The sequence below is a fragment of the Dasypus novemcinctus genome, chromosome 6 (genome assembly GCF_030445035.2).
Source record: "Dasypus novemcinctus isolate mDasNov1 chromosome 6, mDasNov1.1.hap2, whole genome shotgun sequence".
Lineage (NCBI taxonomy): Eukaryota > Metazoa > Chordata > Mammalia > Cingulata > Dasypodidae > Dasypus > Dasypus novemcinctus.
Window position 1 is genome coordinate 22,915,386 of NC_080678.1, and position 25,894 is coordinate 22,941,279.

The 25,894-nt window shown below is 37.0% G+C and overlaps 1 protein-coding gene across 7 annotated transcripts in view; it reads right to left on the minus strand.

The window, feature by feature from the left end:
* ATRNL1 (attractin like 1) overlaps positions 1-25,894 on the minus strand; it is an 899,374-nt gene that overhangs the window by 809,620 nt on the left and 63,860 nt on the right. For all 7 annotated transcript variants that reach the window (XR_011648991.1, XM_058298321.1, XM_058298320.2 and 4 more), the window contains exons 6-7: positions 12,815-12,989; positions 8,617-8,704 (exon numbers count right to left, since the gene is read on the minus strand). Coding sequence is in view for 6 of the 7 variants with exons in the window: in XM_058298321.1 (XP_058154304.1) it covers positions 8,617-8,704; positions 12,815-12,989 (263 nt within the window). In the remaining variant the exon portion in view is untranslated. The remainder of the gene's footprint in view (positions 1-8,616; positions 8,705-12,814; positions 12,990-25,894) is intronic.

Below are 25,894 nucleotides of genomic sequence, written 5' to 3' on the forward strand. Positions count from 1 at the left end.
TTCAAAACTTACTACAAAGCAAAAGTAACAAAGACACTGTGGTTTTGGCTAAGGATAAACATATACAGCAATGGAACAGAACTGAAAGCCCAGACATAAACCCATGTGTCAACTGATTTCCAACAATACTGCCAAAACCATCCAATAAGAAAAGAATAGTCTTTTCAACAAATGGTTCTTGAACAACTGAATAGCTAAATATGAAAGAATGAAGTTGAACCCTTACCACAATATAAGAAATTAACTCAAAATTGATCAAAGACATAAATGTAAGAGCCAAAACTATAAAGTTCTTAAAAGAAAATAAATGGATGTTTGGATTTCACACTGGATTCTTAGATATTACACCAAAAGAAAAAGAAACAAAAAACAGAGAAATTGAACTTCATTAAAATTTTAAAATTCTGAGCTTCAAAGGTATTTGCAATTATATATCTGAAAAATATAGATCTGTATCTAGAACTGTTACAACTCAATAATAAACAATCAAATTAAATATCTGGCAAATGATCTGATTAGTCATTTCTCTAAAGAAAATACATGCATGGCCAATAATCATATGAAAAGACACAACATCTATTAGTCAAGTTTCTTTAAGGAAACAGAACAAACAGGAGATACCTACATATTATGAGATTTTTATAAGAAATGTCTCATGGGACAAGCCACAAACTGGAAACTCCAATGAAAGTTTTCAATCAATTCCCAAGGAGAAGATGGCGGCTGAAGAAAAGATGGAAATTCTCTCTTATGACTGCTAAAATCATCACTTCTCCTTTTAAAGCCTTCAACTGATTGGATAAGACATCTCTCATTGTTGAAGACAGTCTCCTCAGTTGAATGTAAATGTAATCAGCCATAGATGCATTGAACTTACTGATGATAAGTTCATGAAATGTCCTCACAGTAATACTCAGGCCTGTGCTTGCTTGACCAAACAACTAGATACCAAAACCTGACCAAGTTGACACATGAACTTAACCATCACAGTTCACCTTGTCAACTTGGCAGTCATACACACCTCCTTCAACCATACTTAATCTCTAAATAAAAATAAAACAGGGAAGTGGACATGGCTCAAGCAGGTTCAGCTCCAGTGCCACCTTTAAAAAAATAATCAAAAACAACAAGCAAAAAAAAAAAACCAACTCAGGGGAACCAACATGGCTCACTGGTTGAGCACCAGCTTTTACAAGGTCCTGGGTTCAATCCCTGACCCTGGTACCTCAAAAAAAATAAAAACAAATTACAGTTATATTTTCACTTAACAATAACTCAACTGTCCTGTATACACCCAGAAACACACTAACTCTCCCCAGAAGGGGGTGCAAGTGCTTGGGTAGTACTCACTCTTAAACTTCACATCCTGTAACTTAAATACTATGACATGAAACTAATACAACTTAAAAGTCATATGATAATGGGATAAGATAGGGAAGAAAACAAAAATATTTGCTTTATGTAAATATACAAACACACTCATAACAAAACCAGGTAGAAATATTCATAAGCATTACAATCATTTCTGTAACTAGTCACATGATCATAGTTCTTCCAATACTCATTCCATATTCCTTTTACCCTCAGCAAGCTTGTCAACTAGTTGTGTTTCTTTGCCTGGTGGGGTGACCCAAACCTTCATTCCTAAAGTTTCTGGGCCATTTGGTAGTCCTGCCTGGATTGAGTTGTTGCAGTTTTCCATTTACTTTAATCACGGGACTTGGTAGTACTAACCACCTTAGAGGATCTCCTGTATTCCAGGCAAACTCTTCTTTACCTCTGGTGGGTAGTTGCAGCCCTATTTCCCCATGGTAATGAGGATCAATCACCCCAGCCAGTACAGTATTTTCCTTCTTTGCCTGTTGATTCAGGGGAATGAGGAGCCCAAAGTGACCAAGTGGTAGTCTTTAACCTCCAGTTCAATGGTATCATTGTTGTGACTTTTGGTAGAAGCACTCCTCCTTCTGGAACTAAGACCTATAGACCAACAGAGCTGAAGGTTGCAAGGATAGGAAGTTAAATTTTTTTCTAGTGGATCACTAGGAATAATAGGGTGAAATTCCCATTTCTACCCCTTGATTCCTGGACCTGTGAAACCTGGCTATGTCTGAAATAGCACCATGTTTAGAGCATACACAGTCTCCTTGGAAACACTGCCCCAGCCCTACAAGGAATTGCCACCTGGTTGGTGCTATAACTGAGTCTTCAAAGGGGCATTCTACCATTCTATCAACGCAGCTACTTCAGGATAATGGGGAACATGGTAAGACCAGTGAATTTCATGAGCATGTGCCCATTCCTGCACATCATTTACTGTGAAGTGGGTTCCTTGATCAGAAGCAATGCTATGTAGAATATCATGATGGTGGATAAGGCATACTGTAAGTCCAAAGATGGTAGTTTTGGCAGAAGCATTGTGTGCAGGGAAGGCAAACCTGTATCCAGGTATCTATTCCAGTTAGAACAAAACAGCTGCCCTTCCATGAAAGAAGTGATCCAATGTAAACAACCTGCCACCAGGTAGCAGGCTGATCACCTGAGGTAATGGCACCCTATCAGGGACTGAGTATTGGTTTCTGCTGCTGGCGTATTGGGTACTCAGCTTGGTGAGTAGAAGTTCATATTGCTGAACCCTTACATAATCGCCATCCCTACCACCATAACCATTTTATTCATGAGTCCATTGGGCAATGACAGGAGTAATGGGGAAAGAGGCCAACTGGTATCCACGGAATGGGTCATCTTATTTACTTGGTTATGAAAATTTTCCTCTACTGAAGTCACCCTCTGGTGACCATTCACATAGGGCACAAATACCTTCATGTTTTTTGCCCACTCAGAAAGGTCTATCCATACACTTCTTCTCTAGACCTTTTCATCACCAATTTTCCAATCATGTTTCTTCCAAGGCCCTGACCATCCAAACAAATCATTGTGACAGCCCATGAATCGGTATACAAACACACATCTGGTCATTTCTTCCTCAAAAAAAAATGAACAACCAGGTTCACTGCTCAGAGTTCCACTCACTGTGATACCCCGTCACCATTGAGATGTCCCAGAAAGGGGCTGTGGTGCTCTCAAGTGGTGCCTATATATCCTGCAGAACTATCTGTAAAACAGGCCCAAGTTTTCTCTTCCTCAGCCAACTGAGTGTAAGGAAATTACTAAGAGACCACAGTTGTGGGTGGGAAAGAGAAGGCAGGAATGGGATTCAAGAGCATTTGGGCCACTTCCTCATGTAACTTATTTATGACTTCAAGACTTGCTCAAGATCAATTTCATACATACCTTTTTTATTTTATGACGGTGTGCTGCTGTGCATGCCCAACTTTATGGCTTAGCAGGTCAGACAACACCTAGCTCATGATAGGCAATTCAGGTCTCATGGTAGCTTGGTGGCCCATGGTTAAACATTCAGTGTCTACTAAGGCCCAGTAGCAGGTTAAAAGCTGTTTCTCAAAAGGAGAGTAGGTATCTCCAGAGGATGACAAGGCTTTGTTACAAAATTCTAAGGATCTACCTTGTGATTCTCCTATAGGGGCCTGCCAAAGGCTCCAGGCAGCATCTCTATTTGTCACTGACACTTCAAGCATCTTTGGATCTGCTGGATCATATGGCCCAAGTGGCAGGGAAGCTTCCTAGCACAGTAGCCTGGACCTGCCACAGAGCCTCCTCTTATTACAGTCCCCATTCAAAGCTAGCAGCTTTTTGGGTCAACAGGTAATGGTCCAAGTAGCACAACCAAATGATAAATTCATTGTCTCCAAAACCCAAAGAACCCAACTAGGTTTTGTGTCTCTTTTGTGGTCATAGAGGGGCCAGATGCAACAGCTTATCCTTCACTTTAGAAGGGCTATCTTGACAAACCTCACACCCCTGGACAGCTAGAAATTTTACTGAGGCGGAAGACCTCTGTATGTTTGTTGTATTAATCTCCCATCCTCTGACATGCAAATGCCTTACCAACAGTCTAAAATATTTGCTCCTTCTTGTTCACTAGGTCCAATCAACATGATATCATCAATAAAGTGGACAGTGTGATGTCTCGTGGGAGGGAGTGAATTGTGAAATAGGGCTGGAAAGCTGATATACCCTTGATAGTAGGCAAGGCAATAAAGGTATACTGCTGGCCTTCTAGCTAAAAACAAACTGTTTCTGGTCTTTACTAACAATTGAGAAAAAAGCATTTCCCAGATCAAAAGCTGCATCTCTAGTACCAGGGGATGATTTGTTCAAGCAAAGATACCACATCTGTAAAGAGCAGCTGCAGTTGGAGTCATCACCTGGTTAAGTTTATAATAATCTACAGTCATTCTTCAAGATCCATTAGTTTTCTGCACAGACCAAATAGAAGAGGTGCATAGGGATGTGGCAGGAATTACCACCCCTGTATCCTTCAAGTCCTTGATGGCACCACTAAACTGCAATCCCTCCAGTAATCTCATATAGCCTTTGATTTACTATTTTGCTAGCTAGGGGAAGCTCTAATGGCTTCCACTTTGCCTTTTCTACCATAATAGCCCTCATTCCACAAGTCAGGGAAATAATGTAGGGATTCTGCCAGTTCCTGAGAAAGTCTCTTTCAAGTATGCACTCCAGAACTGGGGAAATAGCCACAGAATAGGTCCAGGGACCCTCTCCATTGATCACCTCACCTCTATAAACCCTTAGTCTGACTGGTGGAGTACAGTGACATTTGGATCTTCTGGAATTAATGTTACTTCTGAGTTAGCGTCTAATAATCCCCAAAATATCTGTTCATTTACTTGTCCCCAATGCATGGTTACCCCCAGTAAAAAGCTGTAAGTCTCTTGGGTGAATAGAAAAAGCTAAGAGGAAAATTAGCGGTATAAATTTTTGGCAGTGTAACAGGTCCCTAAGGGGACCTGGCCTTCCCTCATTCAAGGGGCTCTGCGTCTGTAAACTGTCTCAAGTCTGGGAATTGACTAAGGAGCCATGATTCTGTTTTTGTAATTCAAGTTAGACTTTTATTCACTTGACCTAGAACTCAACTGCTTATACAGATTAAAAAGACTTTAGTAGACTATGCAACTGTTTTATTTCTAGGTATCCCATTATCTTATAGCCAAAGCCATAGGTCTCTGCAAGTCAGACTATTCTGAGTGCTGCTTTTACTCTACTGTCCATTATGGTAGCCACGCCCACCTTGCCTTTGGAGAGTCAGTGCTGCCACTTTGGCTTCTGCTAATCCAGGATCAGATCATCCCCAGTGTGTGTAAGGATCCAAGTTCAGTGGCAGCAGTTCTCAGGGTAATATCTGATCTACAAAGAGTGACCATGGAGTTTTTCAGGGATGATAGAGTTAGTCTTACAAATTTACTCCTCACAGTCCTGGGGAAAGGTATCCTCTGTACATTACTAGGATGGATGAGCAGATTTTATATGATAAATCCACTCTAACATTACAAGCTCTTTAAGCCTTTGGATCCCCTCACCTACATTATACCAAGGCAGTTCTGGCATTTTGACCTCAGGTAATGTAGGCCACCTTTTGGTCTATGTTGCAGCCAATTACCCAAACAAACTGTTAGAGCTCCCACTCAAGCTACAACGTTGAATCCAGAATCTCTGCTTAGTGGGCCCGTATCAATAAATTCCGCCTGATCCCACTTTATACATTCCACCACTATCCCACACTGTTAATATCCATTCCCTTCATTCTTTCTATATAAATTGGAAAAATCATGCAGTTCTTTCAGAGCAAAGGATACCTTCTTAGGGGTCACAAATTGTACTTCACCTTTTGGAGCATGTTGAAACTACAATCTAGTTATTGGTCTGGAAGAAAAGCAAGATGGTGGGGGTGGGATACAAGAATAATTAGAAGTATCTTGCAAGCCAACTATCTCAGGACATTCCATCGCAGTTTCATCTGGTGAAACAGGATTAATCTCTTCAGACAGAGGAGTGAAGGCTATTTACTCAGGGGAGATGGTTATAGGTTTATCAGGCAGAGCAGAACTAATCTCTTCAGGTAGAGGTTGGATGGCAGATTCCTCAAGGCAGACTGGAGGTCAGGAAGCTTGCTCCTCAGGCAGATCACTATAAGTTTATCTGGCAAAGACCCAGCAGAATTTAAGGTTTCAATGTCCCCACCACCATCATTATCAATCTACATGTCTCCATTTCAGTTTTCAGGATCCCACTCCTTTCTGATCAATGCCCTCAGTTTGGCAGCAGACACCCTGCAAGGTTCAGTATTTAGCTTATGTTGTAACTCAGCCACTAACTCAATGAAAGAAACTTTCTTTCAGGAAACACATAAAAATTTTCACATCCTTCTTGCAGCACTTAAGTTACAGATTTGACGCCTTTTATTTTAAAACTGTATCCAGCATATTTATATGTTTCAACTCCACAAAACCCTATAAGATTTGTTCTCAAATGCTTACAAGAACCTTGCTTCTTATAAGCATTTTAGTAGCTGTATCCAGTGGTGATATTTTACATATCTCTAGTGCCAACTTATGCCATGGACTATCAGTGCCACTGAGATTATTGGAAATAGTATCATCAGCGCCTTTGAATCAAATTCTAAAAACCCCAGAACCAATTCAGAAATCTCATCCTCAAGATTCTGTTTCCCAAGAACCACTCCTGATACCAAAACTGTAATAGGCATGGTTCTCTAAGAAAACAGAACTGACAGAAGATATCTGTAAATATTATGATTTTTTTTAAAGAATTGTCTCACATGACTGTGGGGATGCACTAGTCCAAATTCCACAGGGGAGGACACAAGCTGGAAACGCCAATGAAGGTTTTCAATCAGTTTCCAAGGAGAAGCTGGCTGGCTGAAGTAGAGATGGACATCCTCTCCTCTGACTGCTGAAATCACCCTTCCCCTTTTAAAGCCTTCAATTATTGGATGAGACATCTCTCAATGTTGAAGGTAGTATCCTCAGTTGAACACAGTATATTCAGTCATAGATGCAATCAAATTTCTGATCATTTAAGTCCATGAAATGTCCTCACATTAATAATCAGGCCAGTGTTTGCTTGACCAAACAAATGGACACTAAAACCTGATCGAGTTGACACACACATGAACTTAACCATCACAACATCATTAGTGATCAGGGAAATAAAATATGAAAGCCTCAAGGAGATACCACTTCACAGCCATCAGTGGCTATAATCAAAACATCAGATAATAATAAGTGTTGGCAAGGATGTAGAATATCTGAACCTTCCTATACTGCTGGTTAGAATGTAAAATGATGCAGCCACTTTGAAAAGTCTGGCAGTTCCTCAGAAGTTAAACAGAGTTACCATATGACTCATCCATTCTCCTCCTAGGTTTATACCCACCAAACTGAACACATCTATAACCATGCAAAAACTTGTACACAAATGTTCATAGCAGCATTATTCACAAAAGCCAAAAGGTGAAAACTCAAATGTGCAGCAACTGATGAATGAATAGACAAAATGTGGTATCTACATGTAATGGAATAGTATTAAGCCATAAAAAGGAATGAAGTACTGATATATGCTACAACATGGTTTAGCCTTAAAAACATTGTACTAAGTGAAATAGGGCAGTCACAAAGATAACACAGTATGATTCCATATATTGAAATGTCCAGAATAGACAAGTAGAGACAGGTAAAAAATAGATTAGTGGTTGCTTAGGACTGGGGAATGAGAAGATGAAGGGCAATAGCTAAAGATATGGGGTTTCTTTTTGAGGTGATGAGCATGTTCTAAAATTGACTATTGCACAGTTCTGTGTATATACTAAAAATCATCAAATTATACACATTGAACAAGTGGATGGTATAACATATGAATTACATCTGAATAAAGCTGTTACCAAAAAAACAAAAAAGCAAAAAAATAAAACTGAAAAACAAAACTGAAAAAAAGACAAAAATATTTGAGGGAAGGGAGTACATTTTATTTTCAAAACATGCATATAAATAGGAAAAAAGAATGGTAGCATCATGGGCCATTTTTATTTTATTCTTTATCCTGCTCCTTTATTTTCCATACTTTTTTAATAAACATACAAAATGTATAAAAAGTCTGATTTGGAAGACCTAACCACAGAATATAAAATACATGAATCTTTGTTGATTCAAAATAAAAGCCATTTAAATGGCTTTTAATTATGGTCAATTCATGAATCCCACTATTATGAATTGTATTAGTTCTCCCACAGACATTTCAAGTCCTAACCCTTGGTCCTGTGGATGGGAATTCATTGTAAATAGAATCTTCCAAGGTCCTACTAATAAAAGGCCAGACTGAGTCAGGGTGGGCCTTAATTCCCACTTAGAAGGGAAGAGGAGACAAAAAGAGGCCGATCACCATACGACAGAGGCAGAGATGGAGTTATGGACTGCCACCACCAGAAAGCTACAGAGACAAGAGGAAGAATTTTCATTTTGAATTTCTGGCCTCTAAAACTGTGAGGCAATAAGTTCCTGTTTTTTGTTTTTTAAGACAATCAGGCTGTGATATTTGTTATAGCAGCCCTGGTAAAATAAAATATAAAATAAAAAATAATAAAATAATAAAATTAAATTAAAAAGATACCCACATATACATAAAAATAACTAATTAAAATTTTAAAAACAGAATCCATACCTGATATATAGCAAGAGAATGTCCATATCTCTGGAGTGGTCCCCTTGATAGAGTTCCTACATTCCATATGTTGCTTTCCAAATTGTAACTAAAAACAAGAAAATAAAATAACTTCATAAGCTAAAATTTATTTTCAGTTTTTTAATTTACATGTGCTTTTCTTCACTTGTATCTAAGTATTCATTAAATTAGATTCAATACTCTAAATGTATTATATATATACTAGGACACTTATTACTAGAAGTAATTTTTTTATTACTTTTATTCATATCAACCAACTGATCAACCTAAACAACATTGAGTGTCCTACATTTTTAAACAAAAAAAAGTCAGCTTTTTCTTCTGGAAATAGATGAAAATGCTCTCCATTTTTACAACAGCCATTCCTTTATGTATTCATTTGTATACTTTCACATACATACTCAGCTTAGCATGGCATAAATTAGCCAAGATGCATATATAGTTGATTAAATAGCTTCATTATTCATGGATTCTGTATTTGTGAAATCTGCCTGTTAAAATTTATTTGTAATCCCAAAATTGATACTCGTGGTAGCTTTGTGGTCATTCACAGAAAATACTCAAAGCAGTGAAAAATTTGGATCACCAACTCACACATGACCAACTGAAACTGAACAAGGCAGCATTCTGCCTTCTTGTTCTAGCTTTTATATAGTAAACAAATATCCTTTTCATGGTATATTTAGTGCCACATTTTTCACACTTTCATGCCTTTTGTTGGTAATTTTGCTGTTTAAAATGACCCCCAAGCATAGTGTTGCAGGTACTGTCTAGTGTTCCTAAACACAAAAAGGCTGTGATTATGGAGAAAATATGTGTTAAATAAGTTTCATTCAGGCAACAATTACAGTGCTTGTTGCATACTTCCCCATTATATATTCCATGCCTGTAGCAAGGCTTTTGTTTGGTTCTTCTCTCTGCCTCCAAATAATTGCGGGGCCAACTCCCTTACCTCCTTCAAGACTTTGAGGCCTCATTAGACCTTAAACAGGTTAACCAGAAACAAGCAGCCCAGATGCTTATCAGGACAGGAAACTCTCAGTGGCAGGGACCCTCCCACAGGGATCGATAAATACTCTGTCAGGAAGCACACACTTCCTCCCCTCCCACACGTGCAGAGCTGCCATCCACCAACGCTGACCTGAGCAGTTTCACTTCCCTGGGAGAACACCATTAGGATCTCTCCCCTTGCTCTTTTGGACTCTTTGTACTGTCTAATAAACCAGTCATTTGCTGAAAGGTGCCTGCGTCTGTGTTCCCATGATGTACCATGTGGCAAATTGTTCCAAACTTCCCCGTCATATATTCCATGCCTGTAGCAAGGCTTTTGTTTGGTTCTTCTCTCTGCCTCCAGATAACTGTGCTGCCAACTCCCTTACCTCCTTTAAGTCTTTATAAAGTTCTCACATTTTCCATGAAGCCAGCCTTGATAATTCTATTCGAAAACTGTAACTCTCCCTTTTGGCACTCCTGACCTGATCATCCCTGCTATCTATCTATCTGTCTGTCTGTCTGTCTGTCTATCTATCTATCTATCTATGTATACATATACTTTACTTATTTTTCATGTTTATTGTGTTTATTTTTTCATTGTCTGTCTATACTAACTCTGCAAAGAAAGAGGCATTTTCTTATATCCCTGACATATCTCAAGCACCCAGCACAAAGTAAGTGCTCAAAACTTTGTTCAGCTCATGAATACAAATTTATTTTCATTAATGTCAATGTGCATATGTTTTATAAAACATGCTTTCATTTAAGACACTAATGCAGAGCTTTTACATCATTTACTGAGTGATTCTGTCTTGAAATGTAACATCTACACCACAGTTAAATTCCATTATAGAATATACTATCACTTCTAAATGCTGTTTAAATATCCTTACCTACAATTGAACTACATTCATAATGATGACAAGATATTCTCTAAACTTTGAAAATAACAACAAAGTTACTTCTAATCTGATTTTTATAACAATCCCAAAAACCTCATAGCTTATTACAAATCTATACAAACAATGTACCAGAAGAATCAGGATTCAGACAAAAAAATAAACAAACAATCCAGTTCAAATGGAAAATATACAGGTTTAGGAGAAAATCAAGTAATAGCCATCATTTAGTTTTTAATATGCTATTCAATTTGCACAAAACACAAACTTTTAAGATTTCCATGTTTCCCTGATAATTTTGCCCTTTATCTTCACAACACAACTTTACAAATATCACAACTTAATTCAAAATTTTAATCTATTCTCATAAGCTTTTCATTTTAGTTTCCACATTTAAATACCATAATCTTTTCAGATTCCATTTACCTCTTAACAATTCATTTTGATCCCAACTCTCTTTCAATTCTTTCTACTATACTCTTCATATACTTTGTTATGGAATTCTAACTATAATGGTCACTTAAATATTTACCAAAAATTATCCCACCCTCTCTCCAGAATTCATTTTATTTTATTTTCATCCATAGTTTAATTTCAGTTATTTTCAATCATAGTTTTAAAGTAATTTTCTCTTATACTCAGAATTTCTTAAATCTCCGAAATTAACATGGCTAATATGTTCAGTGGGTAGGATTACCAAATAATATGAACTTCAGACAGGCAATGACTAACTCTTTAGTATAAGTAGGGCCCATGCAACGTTTGGAAGAAAACAAAACACAATATATATAGATATATATATAGTATGGGACTGACCTAATACTAAAAAAGCACTTGTTGTTTATCTAAAACACAAATATAACTGTGTGTCCAATATATTTATATGCTAAATATGGTAACCCTACTGTGTAAAAGCCATGTGGCAGTTTGAGATTATTTTGTGAATCTCCAAAAGAGAAAAAATTATATTTGTAAACTAATCTATTCCTCTGGGTGTGATACACTTTGATTGTATTAAATTTAGTGAGGAGCCTATGATTAAGTTTACTTGATAAAATCAATTTAGGGCTTTTGATTCTACCACATCAGTAAGGCGTGACTCAGGTTGAGTCCCCTCCCTTTTGATGGGCTGATATAAATGGGCACTCACTCAAGAAAACACACAGGGAGAGAGAGAGCTCTATCATTTTTGATCCAGGGCCCTGGGGATAGATAAGCCATTTACCTGATAGCTTACAGCTGACCTTGGGAAGAAAGCCAAGACCATAAAGGAAGCCCTGAGAGACCAGCCCTATGTCATCCTACAACTGAGATGGGAAAGAAGCTCACTGAGCCTCAAGAGAAAGAGGAAGCCCAGAGTGGAAGGCTGAAAACCCCAAGAGATCAACAACGATCTTGCTTTAACACATGGCAACTGGCTTTGGTAAGAAAGCAACCTTGAGTTGGACTCTTCAGGGTCTTATAAGTGTAAGTTTTTACTTCAAATAAATACTCTTTATAAAAGTCAACAGATTTCTGGTACTTTGCATTACCACCCCTTTGCCAGACTAATACACTCCATTATGGTATAATGTCCAATGCCAGTTCTGATTGGTTGATGCCTTTGTTGTAGTACCAGTTATTACATACTATGAATATGACCCCTGAAAACAACATTGATAATTGATTCTTCCTATTTTCTCTTTTATTTTGTTGCTGAATGGCTCATAAAACACAATCTGCTAGGGAAAAAAAAAAAAAATTGGCTAAAGCCCCATCCATGTGATTACCCTTGTCACTCAATTGTGCAGAGGTGGGTCTCTATTGAGCCCACAGTAAATGAATGATCTATTTTCTACATACTGGCACTGTTCTATCAACAAATGCTTGTAAAGTATATACAAAGTAAAAATTCAGGTAAATTAAATTTACAGAATTTTTATATAAGCAATTACAATTAATTGTGAAAAAATAAAAGGTAGTAGCATTCATAATGCCCAAAAAAGGCACAGCCTCCCCTTATATGAAGTTAGTACTTCCCTATACAAACTGATTAAAACCACTCTAGAGAGGTAATGAAATTTCTACACACATACACAAACCCTAAATATACAACCACCAATAATTAACTATAGACACATTGAGTTTAAATGTACAAATCAGTCCCATGTAGCAAATAGATACAATCACAACCAAAACAAATTCTTAAGTTTGGACAGCAATATATCAAGACACATAGGATGGTCTTACTACAAAAATAATTCAACTTAAAAAGTAGATTGTGCAAACCTGATAAAATTACTTACTTCAGGACCATTTGAAAAGAACTGTAGTTAAAAGTATATCCTCCAATCACCCACATAAATTTCCCATGCAAAACAGCTTTATGTGAAGCCCGACCTACAGAAGGACTGAAGGGTTTAACATTTGGCAGAATCCAGTAAGACTCAGTAGAAGGAACATTCAAAGAACAATCAGGACCTATTTGAAAAAAAAAAATCAAACACACTGCATTAAACAAAAACCTTAAAGACATAAAATGGATTATGAGAATTTAAAAATTCAATGTCGTTATATTAATAAATAGAGTGTACATAAGAAACATCCTGAAATATAAATAAGAAAATTTCTAACAAATGTAATGCCTAGAGGGATAAAAGAACCATACATTCAATCAGACTTGGATAAATTCAAATAAATATCACAATCTTAACGTTTATTTAAACAATATAAAATTTCAGATTTACTTTAGTATGTTTCTAAATACTAAAATGTAAAACAATCTACTCAAATTTCAGTTAAGTCACTTACTAGCAGCATGACCTATGACCTTGGGCAAGTCTGTTTCCCTTGCCCATCCTCAAGCTTTCATCTATAAAATGCAAATAGTAATCCTAAGGATTGTATAAATATTTAATTTTTTTTAAAGTGGAAACAAAAACATTCATAAATTATAAACTATTAAAAAACAAATATAAATAATAAAAAATAAAGACTACTTTTTTCTCAGCATCATTACTAAAAAGAACCAAAATTGGCTTGAACAGGGAGGCTTCTATATCCTCAAAGAGAAAAAGATTTTATTATGCATAATAAAATAAAAACTATTAATTAGTGCAGAACAATTTCAAATACTACAAAGTTTAAAACACTACCTTTTCTATCCAAATTCATGACGTTACTCATGATTCTTGGTTTCCCCATCTGTAAAATTTAGGGAGCTAGTCTTGATCAATGATTCTCAAACTTAAGTAATGGAAGAAACTCTTCTAAAGGAAATATATTTTCATTAAACTTAAGAACTCACATTATTTTAAGGGCAATTTAAAATATACTCAAACAAAAAACTAGATATAAACTCTCTTATGCTTAAAATTCTTTTATGAATATAAAACCAAAATGTATTTATAAATTAAATGTAAACAAATTTTTAAAACCAATAAATTTAATATTTATTTAATATAATGTGTGAGGTTTTACTCAAACTAAATCATTTGTCCCCAGTTTAAAAGTACACAAATTCATACAATACCTTTTTAACATAATTTTGGTATAACTATATTATTTTGATAATATAGTTCTTCCATCACTTTTCTTTTCACCACCTTCTATAAGGTGTTCATTTAACATGCCATAGCATCATTTGTCCTTTACTCATCACAAAAGCATCAGTATATTTCAGTTACATTCTCTTTAGCCTACAATAATTAAATGGATACTACTTGGCCCCAACTCAGTAGCTGAAATAAGAGAAAGAAAACTAAGAGTCCACGTTTGGTCAATGAAGCTTTACCCATTCTGGGTCTCTTTCACACACCCACACACACACAGGCTACCAATGTCCTTTCCTGATGGTGAATTCTCAAGCTGTCCCTGTCAGACTCCCCTCCTCACTAGCCTCACAGGGTGCCAAATTCAAATAAATACACCCTAGTCATCCATGACTGACCAACCACTAAAACTCCACCCTATAATGCTATAAACAGCATAGTTCCCTGGTCCACATGCTCTTCTTTGATTTCCCACCCACTTGGTTGAGCCTCACGCTCATGACATATTCCCCATGTGACCCTGTGAGGTAAGCTGTAACTCTGTCTCTAGGACCAATGAGTATAATAACATTTCTTACAAGCATCTTCTGTGTCTCTCCTCCCTGCTACACCTGATTGACCATAATAAGATCCTCAAAATAGTCAACACAAATTCTGGCATTGCAATCAAATGGCAATTCTCAATTATAAAGTGGTCAAGAATAAGATCCTAAATTTGCTTATATAAAAAAAATTTAGGTTATATTGAACCACAAAAATTTTTAACACTTCCAAGCAGACCCTGATTTGAGAATCACTGGCTATACAGTTTTCATCATTTGTTCACTCATTTATGCATTCATTCATTCATCCTCAGGGTCTTCTCTAATACCTACATTCTGTGCGTCTGCATTTTTTGGATCCAAAGTAAATAGCATCTTAGATTATCTCTTTGATAATGACCCAATTTTAAAAATCAGAAATGGAAAACTTTATTATTTTGCACAACCCAGCTCCAATCCTAATGCCAGCATTCATTTTGATTGGGTGGTGCCTGAGTGTGTGTGCCTTAGTAGTTGTAAACAATTTTTAATTCTATCACTATCAGATATAGCCGCTGACCTCTCCTCCTCTACCATTACCATCCTAGTCCAAGCCACCATTTACTTTCACCTGAACTATCACAAAATTTTTCTCCAAACTGGTCTCCTTATTTCCATTCTCACTCCCTTCCTACCTTATTTGACTCTCCACAATGCAATCAGAATGATTAAAAATATAAATCAGCTCTCAGGTCCTATCACTCCTTTACTCAAAATAAAATTTAAATATCTTTAACATAGCTTAACCCCCTATATGATCGGCCTCACTCATTGAATCAGTGAATGAATGGATGAATGGAAAGTATCTTAGAGCTGTAAAGGATTAAGAACATGAGCTATGGAGTCAAAACTAGCTTTCCTACTTACTAGATGTGAAACTTCAGACAAGTACTTTTAACTTCTCTAAGCTTCAGTTTAATCATTGAGATTACACCTAAAAGAACATAGGCTTTTGTGAGGATAAAATGGAAATGTATGCGAAGTGCTTAATATTTAATACTATAGGTAAGCAAACTTGGCCCAATGGATAGGGCATCCGCCTACCACATGGGAGGTCCGCGGTTCAAACCCTGGGCCTCCTTGACCTGTGTGGAGCTGGCCCATGCGCAGTGCTGACACACACAAGAAGTGCTGTGCCATGCAGGGGTGTCCCCTGTATAGGGGAGCCCCATGTGCAAGGAGTACACCCCGTAAGGAGAAGCCACCGCACACACGGAGAGCTGACACAACAAGATGACACAACGAAAAGAAAGATTCCTGGTGCCACTGATAAGGATAGAAGCGGTCACAGAAGAACACACAGGGAATGGACACAGAAAACAGACAACTGGCGGGGGGGGAAGGGAAAAGAAATAAAAAAAAAATAAATCTTTAAAAAAATATATTTACTACTATAAGTGCTTGATAACAGTAATAGTTTTATTAAGTCAACCCCCTCATTTTACATATAAGGAAACTAAACGCAATTAGGTCAACTGGCAAAATAGGTTAATGCAGACTATATATAAATATACAAGCCAAAAAAAAACTAACAATTACAAGAAAAACCTTCCTATAATCACAGGTAAACAGATTTGACAAATAATTGCAAAGGACAAAACCCAGAATAAAGAAAGCACTACAAAGCTTTGAAATTGGGTTAGGAGGTGGTGGAGAGTAAAATGCCGAGAAAATAATATCAAAATATAATAAAGAGGGTTACCTGTTTAGAATGCTCGGAGGGGAGGGTCTGATGCAGGACGGGCTCCTGGGGAATGTCTAAATGCTCATTCTGCCAGAGTGGGTGACACCATGGGGTAGAATCCCAAGTAGTGAGAGTGGGGGTGGACCCACATCCTGGGGAGGACTAATCCCACCAAATAGAGGGAACTCTATCCCTCGAGAGAAAGGGTGGCTCCCAGGGCACTGGGGCAGATGAGCAAGTTAGGCCCTAAACACTATTCCATCTATCTCTGGAAGTGGCTCCTCAGGAAACGGAGGTTGACTGTCACTGTGGGCACCAAGGTGGAAGGGAAAATGGACGTTAAATGTGTGGAACCAAAGTAAATGGGGGGCAAGGGAGGAGTTTCTTGAGAGTACACAAGGATGGATATAAAACATGTAATATTACACCATAACATATAGGAGACGACAGACTGATAATGTAAACCATAATGTAAAACATAGGAGAACTAAAAATGTAAAGAACTGTGTATCCTAAAGTATGCACCATAATGTAAGCACAGATATTACCATGTTAGAAAGCTAATATCTCAGACTCTGTACATCACCTTAAGTAAATATGATGTGAATAGGGTGTAAGAGTATCGCTGTGGAAGGAAAAAGGTGTTGTGGTGGATGTATGGGAGTGCTGTATATTATATATATGCATTGCTGTGGTCTAGGACTCCTACGAAGAAACGCTGAATAATTAGGGGGGAGGGGGGGGAAAAAAAAAAAAGGATAGGATGTGGAATTTTTTCAAGTCAACATTCTTTATCTAAGTTCTTTATCTAACTTTATCCAAGTTCTTTATCTATCCTTTAAACCCATCGCTATATGCCATTCCCTAGTAAGGGACCATGACATTACATTGGGCTTCAAATTTCGGGGAGTTCTGGATCACAGAGTGTTTCAACAATGGCAATGGAGGGATACTGGTATGGGATACCAATGACAGGTGATATATGGCTGACAGGGAGCTGTACAGAACATATGTCCAGGGTGCATGGTAATGATTGGATATACTCATAGTGGCAACAATTAAAAACCCAGCAGGGGGGGTACTGGGTTCCTGGCCAGTGGTGCTCTGTTGTGGTCCCTAGGGGAGCAGCGATAGTCTCCCAGGTACAGCGGCGGGGACCGGAAGGGAGTGAGGGTTCAACAGTGAGCCCCTGATGCTAATGACTATGCTTGTGAGCTGATAAACCTAAAATAAGAACAAGGCCTACAGCAACATTGTGCCTGGGAATTTCCTCCTGTCAGCCTTCATGTTACTCAAATGTGGCCAGTCTCGAAGCCAAACTCAGCATGTAAATGCAATGCCTTCCCTCCAGCGTGGGACATGACACCCGGGGATGAGCCTCCCTGGCAACGAGGGACCACTATCAAATACCAACTGATGATGCAACTGGAAAAGGACCTTATATGGAAGGTTCAATGCGGATCAGCAGAATATCCATGTCTACATAAAACAACATGACTTTAAAATGCTGTTTGACCTAAAGTAAGGGGGAAATGGAAAGGAGAAATGAGTTTATATGGCTACGAGTTTCTAAAAAAGAGTCTGGAGGCTGGCAGAAGGATTGCCCTCATGCACAACTGAGCAGAGTCAGAGAGACAGATAAAGCAGATACAACCCCCAGATATTGGTTCCTATGAAGGCTAAAGAGACCCATGAGAGTTATGGTCATGGCCGATGGGGTTTACTACCAGGGCAGATGGCCCCTCTCTGGAAATGGTGTTTATGTGTGATGAATCTGGACTCAGATGGGATCTCCCTTCATAAGACTTTCATACTAATCTGCTGGAGGTGCAGTTAACGTTGGGGTTTAAGATATAGTTAGGGGATTTGAATCTCTGGACTGATAATGTGATAGCCAGGTCCTGAGCCTCAACAGACTCCAGCACCTACAATCTGATTTATTGGACTTACCACACTCAGCTAAGATGGAGTTGAAGAAGGACAATCACCACACCATGGAGCCTAGAGTGATGGGAGGATGGCAGCCAGCATCCATGTGGAATCTGAGCCTCCTCTCGACATAGAGGTGCAATGGACACAACCAATCCAATGTCCACATAGAAGAGGTGGCATTGGATTGGGAAAAGTGGACATGGTGGACGATGGGTATGGGGAAGGGCAGGAAGAGATGAGAGGTGGGGGCGTATTTGGGACGTGGAGCTGCCCTGGATGGCGCCTCGGGGGTGATCACCGGACATCGTGGATCCTCACAGGGCCCACTGGATGGAATGGAGGAGAGTATGGGCCATGATGTGGACCATTGTCTATGAGGTGCAGAGGTGCCCAAAGATGTACTTACCAAATCCAATGGATGTGTCATGATGATGGGAACGAGTGTTGTTGGGGGGGGAGAGGGGGGGTGGGGGGGTGGGGTTGAATGGGACCTCACATATATATTTTTAATGTAATATTATTACAAAGTCAATAAAAAAAAAAAAAGATAAAAAAAAAAGTGATAAAATGCAACCCTCCCTTAAAAAAAAAAAAAAAAGCTTTGAAATTTTCCAAAATTATCCCAGAACCACTGACTTACATTTTTTCTCCCTTTCCAATGTTTTTTTTAAAGATTTATTTATTTATTTATTTATTTGTTTATTTATTTATTTATTTCTCTCCCCTTCCCCCCTCCCACCCCAGTTGTCTGTTCTCTGTGTCTATTGGCTGAGTGTTCTTTTTTGTCTGCTTCTGTTGTTGTCTGCGGCATGGGAATCTGTGTCTCTTTTTGTTGAGTCATCTTGTTGTGTCAGCTCTCCATGTGTGCGGCACCATTCCTGGGCAGGCTGCACTTTCTTTCCCGCTGGGCGGCTCTCCTTACAGGGCGCATTCCTTGCGCGTGGGCCTCCCCTACGCAGAGGACACCCCTGCGTGGCACAGCACTCCTTGCACGCATCAGCACTGTGCATGGGCCAGCTCTACATGGGTCAAGGAGGCCCAGGGTTTGAACCGCGGACCTCCCAAGTGGTAGACGGATGCCCTAACCACTGGGCCAAGTCCGCTTCCCCCCGATGTATTCTAATTCTGCATTGGAAAAGGTTTTCTTAAAGGAATCTGTCTTTAATTTTTTAAATGGAAATCAGTACAAAAATTGTATTTGTTCTACACAAATTAAATTTACAAACCAACCTCTCTTCCACAAAAAAAGGATAAATATTTAAAGTCTTTGGATGAGGGAAACAGCAATTCCCCTAAAGTGCTACAAATTCATGAATAGACTTCTATACTAATTTCCAATGTTACTAGAAAAACTGTAATTGCTGCATACCAAGAGGCAGAATGGAAAATCTAGCAGAATTTTTTATCTCCCTCGGTGATTAGGCAGATGAGTGCTCCTTTTATTGATTAATATTTCAACAGCAGGCTTTGATCTCTAAAGACAAAAATTATTCTGAATGGAGTTTCCTCATAACATTTCTGAAATGTAAAAAAATTGATAAAAGTAGAAGGTAGAGAATGAAGCCAAAATCAATCATTCTACAGGTAGATCCAGTCAAACGGGATTCTGGGGGAGGGGAGGGGGGAGACAATTGATTATGGTCCAGAATTTTAGACTGCTTTTTTTTTAATCCAGTTTCAGCTTATACCTTTAATTCATATTTAATCTACTGCACCATGAAAAAATTTTTTCATTTATTATTAAAGTGATATATATTTAAAGGGTCAAATTATATTTATTTACTTCTTTGTAATTCTCAATTAAAAACATTAAATATTGCTAACTTTGAACTATTTCTAATGCAGATTTTTATGCTGTATATTTATCAGTAACTTTACCATGGCAAAAATTATTTTCAGTGTTTTAAATAAATCCAATAAAGGAAAAAATACTCTCCAACACTATTTCCAGGATGGTATGGCAGGTTTCTTTGGTCGTAACCCACAGAAACTGATTTTGACTAACTTAAGGAAAGATGGGAATTTATCAGAAAAATATTGGGCAATTCAGAGATTTTTTTTAAAAGGATGAAAAGCCAGGGTTGTAATAGACAGACACCCAGATTTTATCATCCCATCAAAACCACCCTCAATGATTGAAAGGCAATTTCCCAAAAAAGAATTTGGAAAATAAATAAAGGGAGGAATATATGATAGGAAGGAGATTTTTTTAAAGAGAGGTATATGTAGCTTAGTGTAATCACTCCATAAATAAACCTAAGATTAAATATGTATCCTGAATCTGAAATTCTCAATAAAAGGCAAAACAAGACAACATAATTATATGTCCTATCTTCTAACACAAACATTAGAAAAACTCGACTTTGTTAAAATGCCCAAAGTTTCCTTTACATAAAAACAATCTCCAAAAGCTATGTATCAATATTAATGCATTTTAAGCTGTTTGAGCAATATTTTAATTTTATAAAAGAATGAATTGCATGAGTGATAATTATACTATATCTGTTCCAATAATACTTGATTCTCACAGCTTATATCAATGATATAGCATTGTACAGAAACTGCCCAAAATTAGTGTTTCCAACTTATTATTTTTGAGCTAGAGATGCTCAAAATGAAGTTTTACATGGAGTCTCAATATGTAAAATATTTCAAATTGGTTACACTATGGCTGAAGCAGAAGATAAAGAACTACTTCTCCTCCACGCTACCATATCAGCCCATTCCCTTAAATAGCCCTGAAGCACACATTTTGAAAACACTGATATTACCAAAATACTTACATTTAAAAAATATTAATTTCAAAAATTTTAGACAGATTTTTAAATAATTATAGCCCTTAAAGTTATATTTCCTCAAGGTCATCAAAAATAATGAAGTATTAAAAATAATGAAAGCATACAAATCATCATTTCTTTTAGGCACAAAAATTAAGCTGCTCCATCTAATTAAACTGGCAAATATATAATACTTACAGAATAACTTTAATAGTATGCCTAACATGTAAATTTGTTCATAAATTTAAATTTTTACTGATCAATAAAGGACATTAAACTTGGTTACAAGGAGAAGAAATTAGTATATCAAGATCTATTATAAACAATCTACTTAGTTAAGAAGGAAACTTTTATGGTTCTATCAGTTCTCATATTTGTACAGCAAGGCAGTTACTATTTTCAAATCACTTTCACCAAATTATCATCCTAAGACTCAGACAAGAGCAAATAATATCTCCACCATACAGATAAGAAAAATGATAGCCAATAAGTTAATTGATTTGCCCAAAATAACCCTGACTAAAGGTGAATAGAGAATAGTTCCTCCATCAATTGGAATAACTTTAAGACATATCCACTCTAAATAAGAATTAGGCTTTAAAGGAGATCTCTAAGCCCTGTTAAGTATACTTGGAACAGTAATATGCACTATAAAAACACAATACAGCTCTATGAAGGATTTAAGACTTAGGTTTTGATCAGTTGACAATGACAAATTCTAGAATTAGGTAGATTGAGAGCAGCATTTGTTTATCTCAGTTATCTAAGTCAGAGTCAACAAAAATAACCAGTTACAAATACTTCAATATTAGGCAAGCCTCCATAAAGAGGGAAGATAAATGCCTAGCACAGAATAGTCTGAATTATAGTTGTGATCCAGGGTACTAACCAATTCTATCCCTATACTCATGTCCTTGATGATCTCATCCAATCTTATGTCTTCCAATTCAATATTTTTAAGCCAACCACCTCCAAATGTATATCTATAGTGCAAATCTCTTTCCAACAAACTCCAGACCCATATATCCAACTGCCTCCTCAACATCTCTTCTTAGATGTCTAAAAAACATCTCAAATGTAACATATTGTGACAGTTTGATATTACTGATGAATTCCAAAAAGAAATATTGGATTATGTTCATAAACTGATCTTTTCCTCTGGGCATATTAGATTATATTGGATTCAGAAGTTTACTTGATTAAGTAATCAGGTAAACTTCTTGTGCCAGTAAGGTATTCAGTCCCCACCCCTTGGTGGGTGGGGACTCACACATAAAAGACATGGCAAAGGACAGAGGTGAAGGGTTTTTGATGTTGGAGTTTTGATGCTGGAGTTTGATGCTGAAGCCTTAAGCTGGAGCCCCAGGAAGTAAGCACACAGAGGAAAGAGAAGCAAGCCCCAGGAAGGAAGGGAGGAACCCAGGAAGCCTGAACCCTCGCAGACGTCGGCAGCCATCTTGCTCCAACACATGAAAATAGACTTTGGTGAGGGAAGTAACTTATGTTTTATGGCCTGGTATCTGTAAATTCCTACCCCAAATAAATACCCTTTATAAAAACCAACCAATTTCTGGTATTTTGCATCAGCACCCCTTTGGCTGACTAATAGATGTATCAAAAGCAAACTGATCTTTTTCCTAAAATCTTCCTATCAGTGATGACACCACCATATTTTCATTTGCTTAAGCCAAAAACTTTATAGTCACACTTGGTTCTTCTCTTTTTCTCATCCCCCACATTCAATCCATCAGCAAATTTTACTAACCCTACTTTCAAATAACATTCAGCATTCAAACAACTCCTTATCACTTTCATTGTTACCACTCTGTGTCCTTCCTATAAGATTAAAGCTTAGATGATTCAGCCCCATCTTTCACAAACTCCCTTCACCCCAAAAACCCTTTAACTCCATATCCCCACCACTCTCCCTTGCACTGTATCTTCTCTGAGTTCATATCTAACTAATCTCCCCCTCAGTAATTCAACCCTACCACAATCGCCTTCTTACTGATCCTCAAAACACACCAGGCAAAGTCTTTATATTGACTGTTCCCTCAGCCTGGAATATTTTTCCCCTAGATATCTATATGGCTAATTCTCTCATCTCCTTCATATCTTTGCTCAAACCTCACCTCCTCAATAAGGCCTAGCTTAACCATCCTATTCTTTTTTTTTTTAACACTTTTTTAATTAAAGTTAATAGATCACAAAGAATGTTACCTTAAAAAACATAAAAAAACATAAAAAACATAAGTGGTTCCCACATACCCCACTCCCCACCCCCACCCCATCATTTTTATGAATTGTATTTTTTTGAAGATATATACATCACAAAAAAAAAAAAAAAAAAAGAAGTTCCTGTATATCCCCCAATCCCCCATACCAACAACCGCCTCCATCACTGTGGCACACTCATTGTACTCGGTGAACACATTTCAACCCTTATTCCTAGATCTACCTATCTCTCTTTTCCTGCTCCTCTTCTATTAATATTTTCTATGGTACTTATCACCTTCTAACACACTATGTTGTTTATTTTTATTTTTTTTTAATGGTCTTTCTCCTAGCTGGAATGTAAGTTTTATAAAGATAGTGATCTCTGTCTGCTTTGTTTACAGGCATATTTCAAGGACATAGAATAGTGTCTAGCACTTAGTAGAAGCTGAAAAATTTTGTTAACATTAATGAATGAACAAAAATAAATAAATGAATTCATGAATATGGGTTGCCGCACATATATTTGCAATGCCACTTTTAAATAGTCAACTTTTCAGGTAGATTAGCAATACAACTCAATATATAGGTTCTTACAAAAAGTCAAATCTGCTGATTTTGATAGGTAAGGGAAAATGAATTTAATCTAGTACATTACCTGTCACTTATCTCTCCACAAAACTTAAAAAGAGAGAGACCTTGTTCATTGTTATTGAATTTCTAAAGGAAAAGTATATGTTACCTTCTGATAATGTACATATACAATACCATAAAGTAACTAATTGTGTCCTAATATGTTATATGACTAAGCCAGAAAAAATATTTTAGGATAAAATTATTCATGAGTTTAAGGTAAAAGACTATTTTTCTAAATCGAGCAAAAGTATCAAGTTTTACAATTTGAATAAAGCCATGGAGTTGAAGTGCTTTTGATTTTATTTTATTTTTTTGGTATTAATATGGTCACCCAATGGTAAATCTAAACCAAAGAACTGACACAAACGCAATGAAGAGAAAGCATCCAAGAACTAGATACAACAGGTAAAGTAAAATAAAAAAGTAAAATAAAACATAATGCTCAAATTCAATTGTTTCTCTCAATGTTCAGAATTATGTTTAATAGTAAGCAAATTACTAATTTATTAGAGTACTAGTCTACTAAAATTCCTATACTTTAATATCAACATATCACTATACTAGCAAACTAATACATTTCTAATTCATTCTTTCAATAAAAGAAGAAAAACTGAATGCCTACTATATGCCAGGTGTTATATGAGGGACACAAAGGTGATCAAACCAGAGTATATATTCTAATGGAAAAGACAAATAATCACACAAACACATCATTATAAACTGTGGTCAGTGGGCCTTACTTTGGAATTTATGCTCCCCAGTGTAACAAAGTTAGACTCATTTATAGGTTCTCTACACAAGGCTTTTCTGCTCCTTTTATTTGAACCTATAATTAGCACTATACTTGATAAATATATGTCCCAGAGACTTAAAGCTTTGGTCTATCCATGTGTCAATTGAGCCCTGAATTTCAGCAGAGTTGCAACACCTACTATTCAGTTCATTGGACAACCAGGACAACTAACAAGAAAATGATCATAATGGACAAGGTCTGTCCCAAGAAAGAGAGAATATCTGAAACTGTAAGCAAGATAGCTCCATTCATCTGCCCCATGGGATCTAAGACTCCTCTCAATTAGAAGCAAAGTAGGTATCACCATCCCCAAATCCTAAAGATTGGGGAATGAGCAATCAACTAAAGTAGACTTATTATTCTACTATAGACTTACTATTATTCTAGCAAAGGAAGAACTCGTATCATTGATGTAAAGGCAGTGGCCACCAGAGGTTCTGAGGGATGGGAGAAGGAAGAAATGTAATATGGGGGCATTTTTGGGACACTGGAATTGTCCTGCAGGACATTGCTGTGATGGATACAGGCCATTGGATATTTTGTCATAACTTACAAAATTGTGCAGGACAGAGTATAAAATAAAATGTAAACTGTAGTCCATGGTTAGTAGCAATGCTTCAATATGGGTTCATCAATTGTAATAAATGTACCACACTAATGAAGGATAATTGTTAATGTAGGAAAGTGTGGGAGAGGGAGAAACTGGAGCATATCGGAATCCCTTATATTTTTTATGTAACATTTATGTAATCTAAAGCTTCTTTAAAATTAAAAATAAAAATTTTAATTGAAAAAAAGATTTTTTAAAAATGCAGGGTCCTATGAGACTATATCACAAGGAAATCTGAATTGGATTTGGACTGTTAATGGGGTAAGGGTATTCTAGGAAGAAATCTGGAAATAAGAAAGGCCTTGAAATAGTAAGGTACAAGGAGCATGCAAGAAGTCAAAATAAAAGGTGACTTTTAAATAAAGAATCAAAGATACTATACAGAACTATCCATTTACATGATTTATATATTGAGATATTTTCTTTTCATCAGTAAGTTAAGGACTTACAGCAACAATCTCAGACTCTCATATAATATCTGTGCCTAAAATGGCTTGAAAAGGAATACTGAAAACATAAAAATGGTTCTGAAGATAATTACAAGAAATGAACATGAGGACTGAGCAGGACATTCTGGAATAGGAAAAGCGTATGGACAATTTTATAAT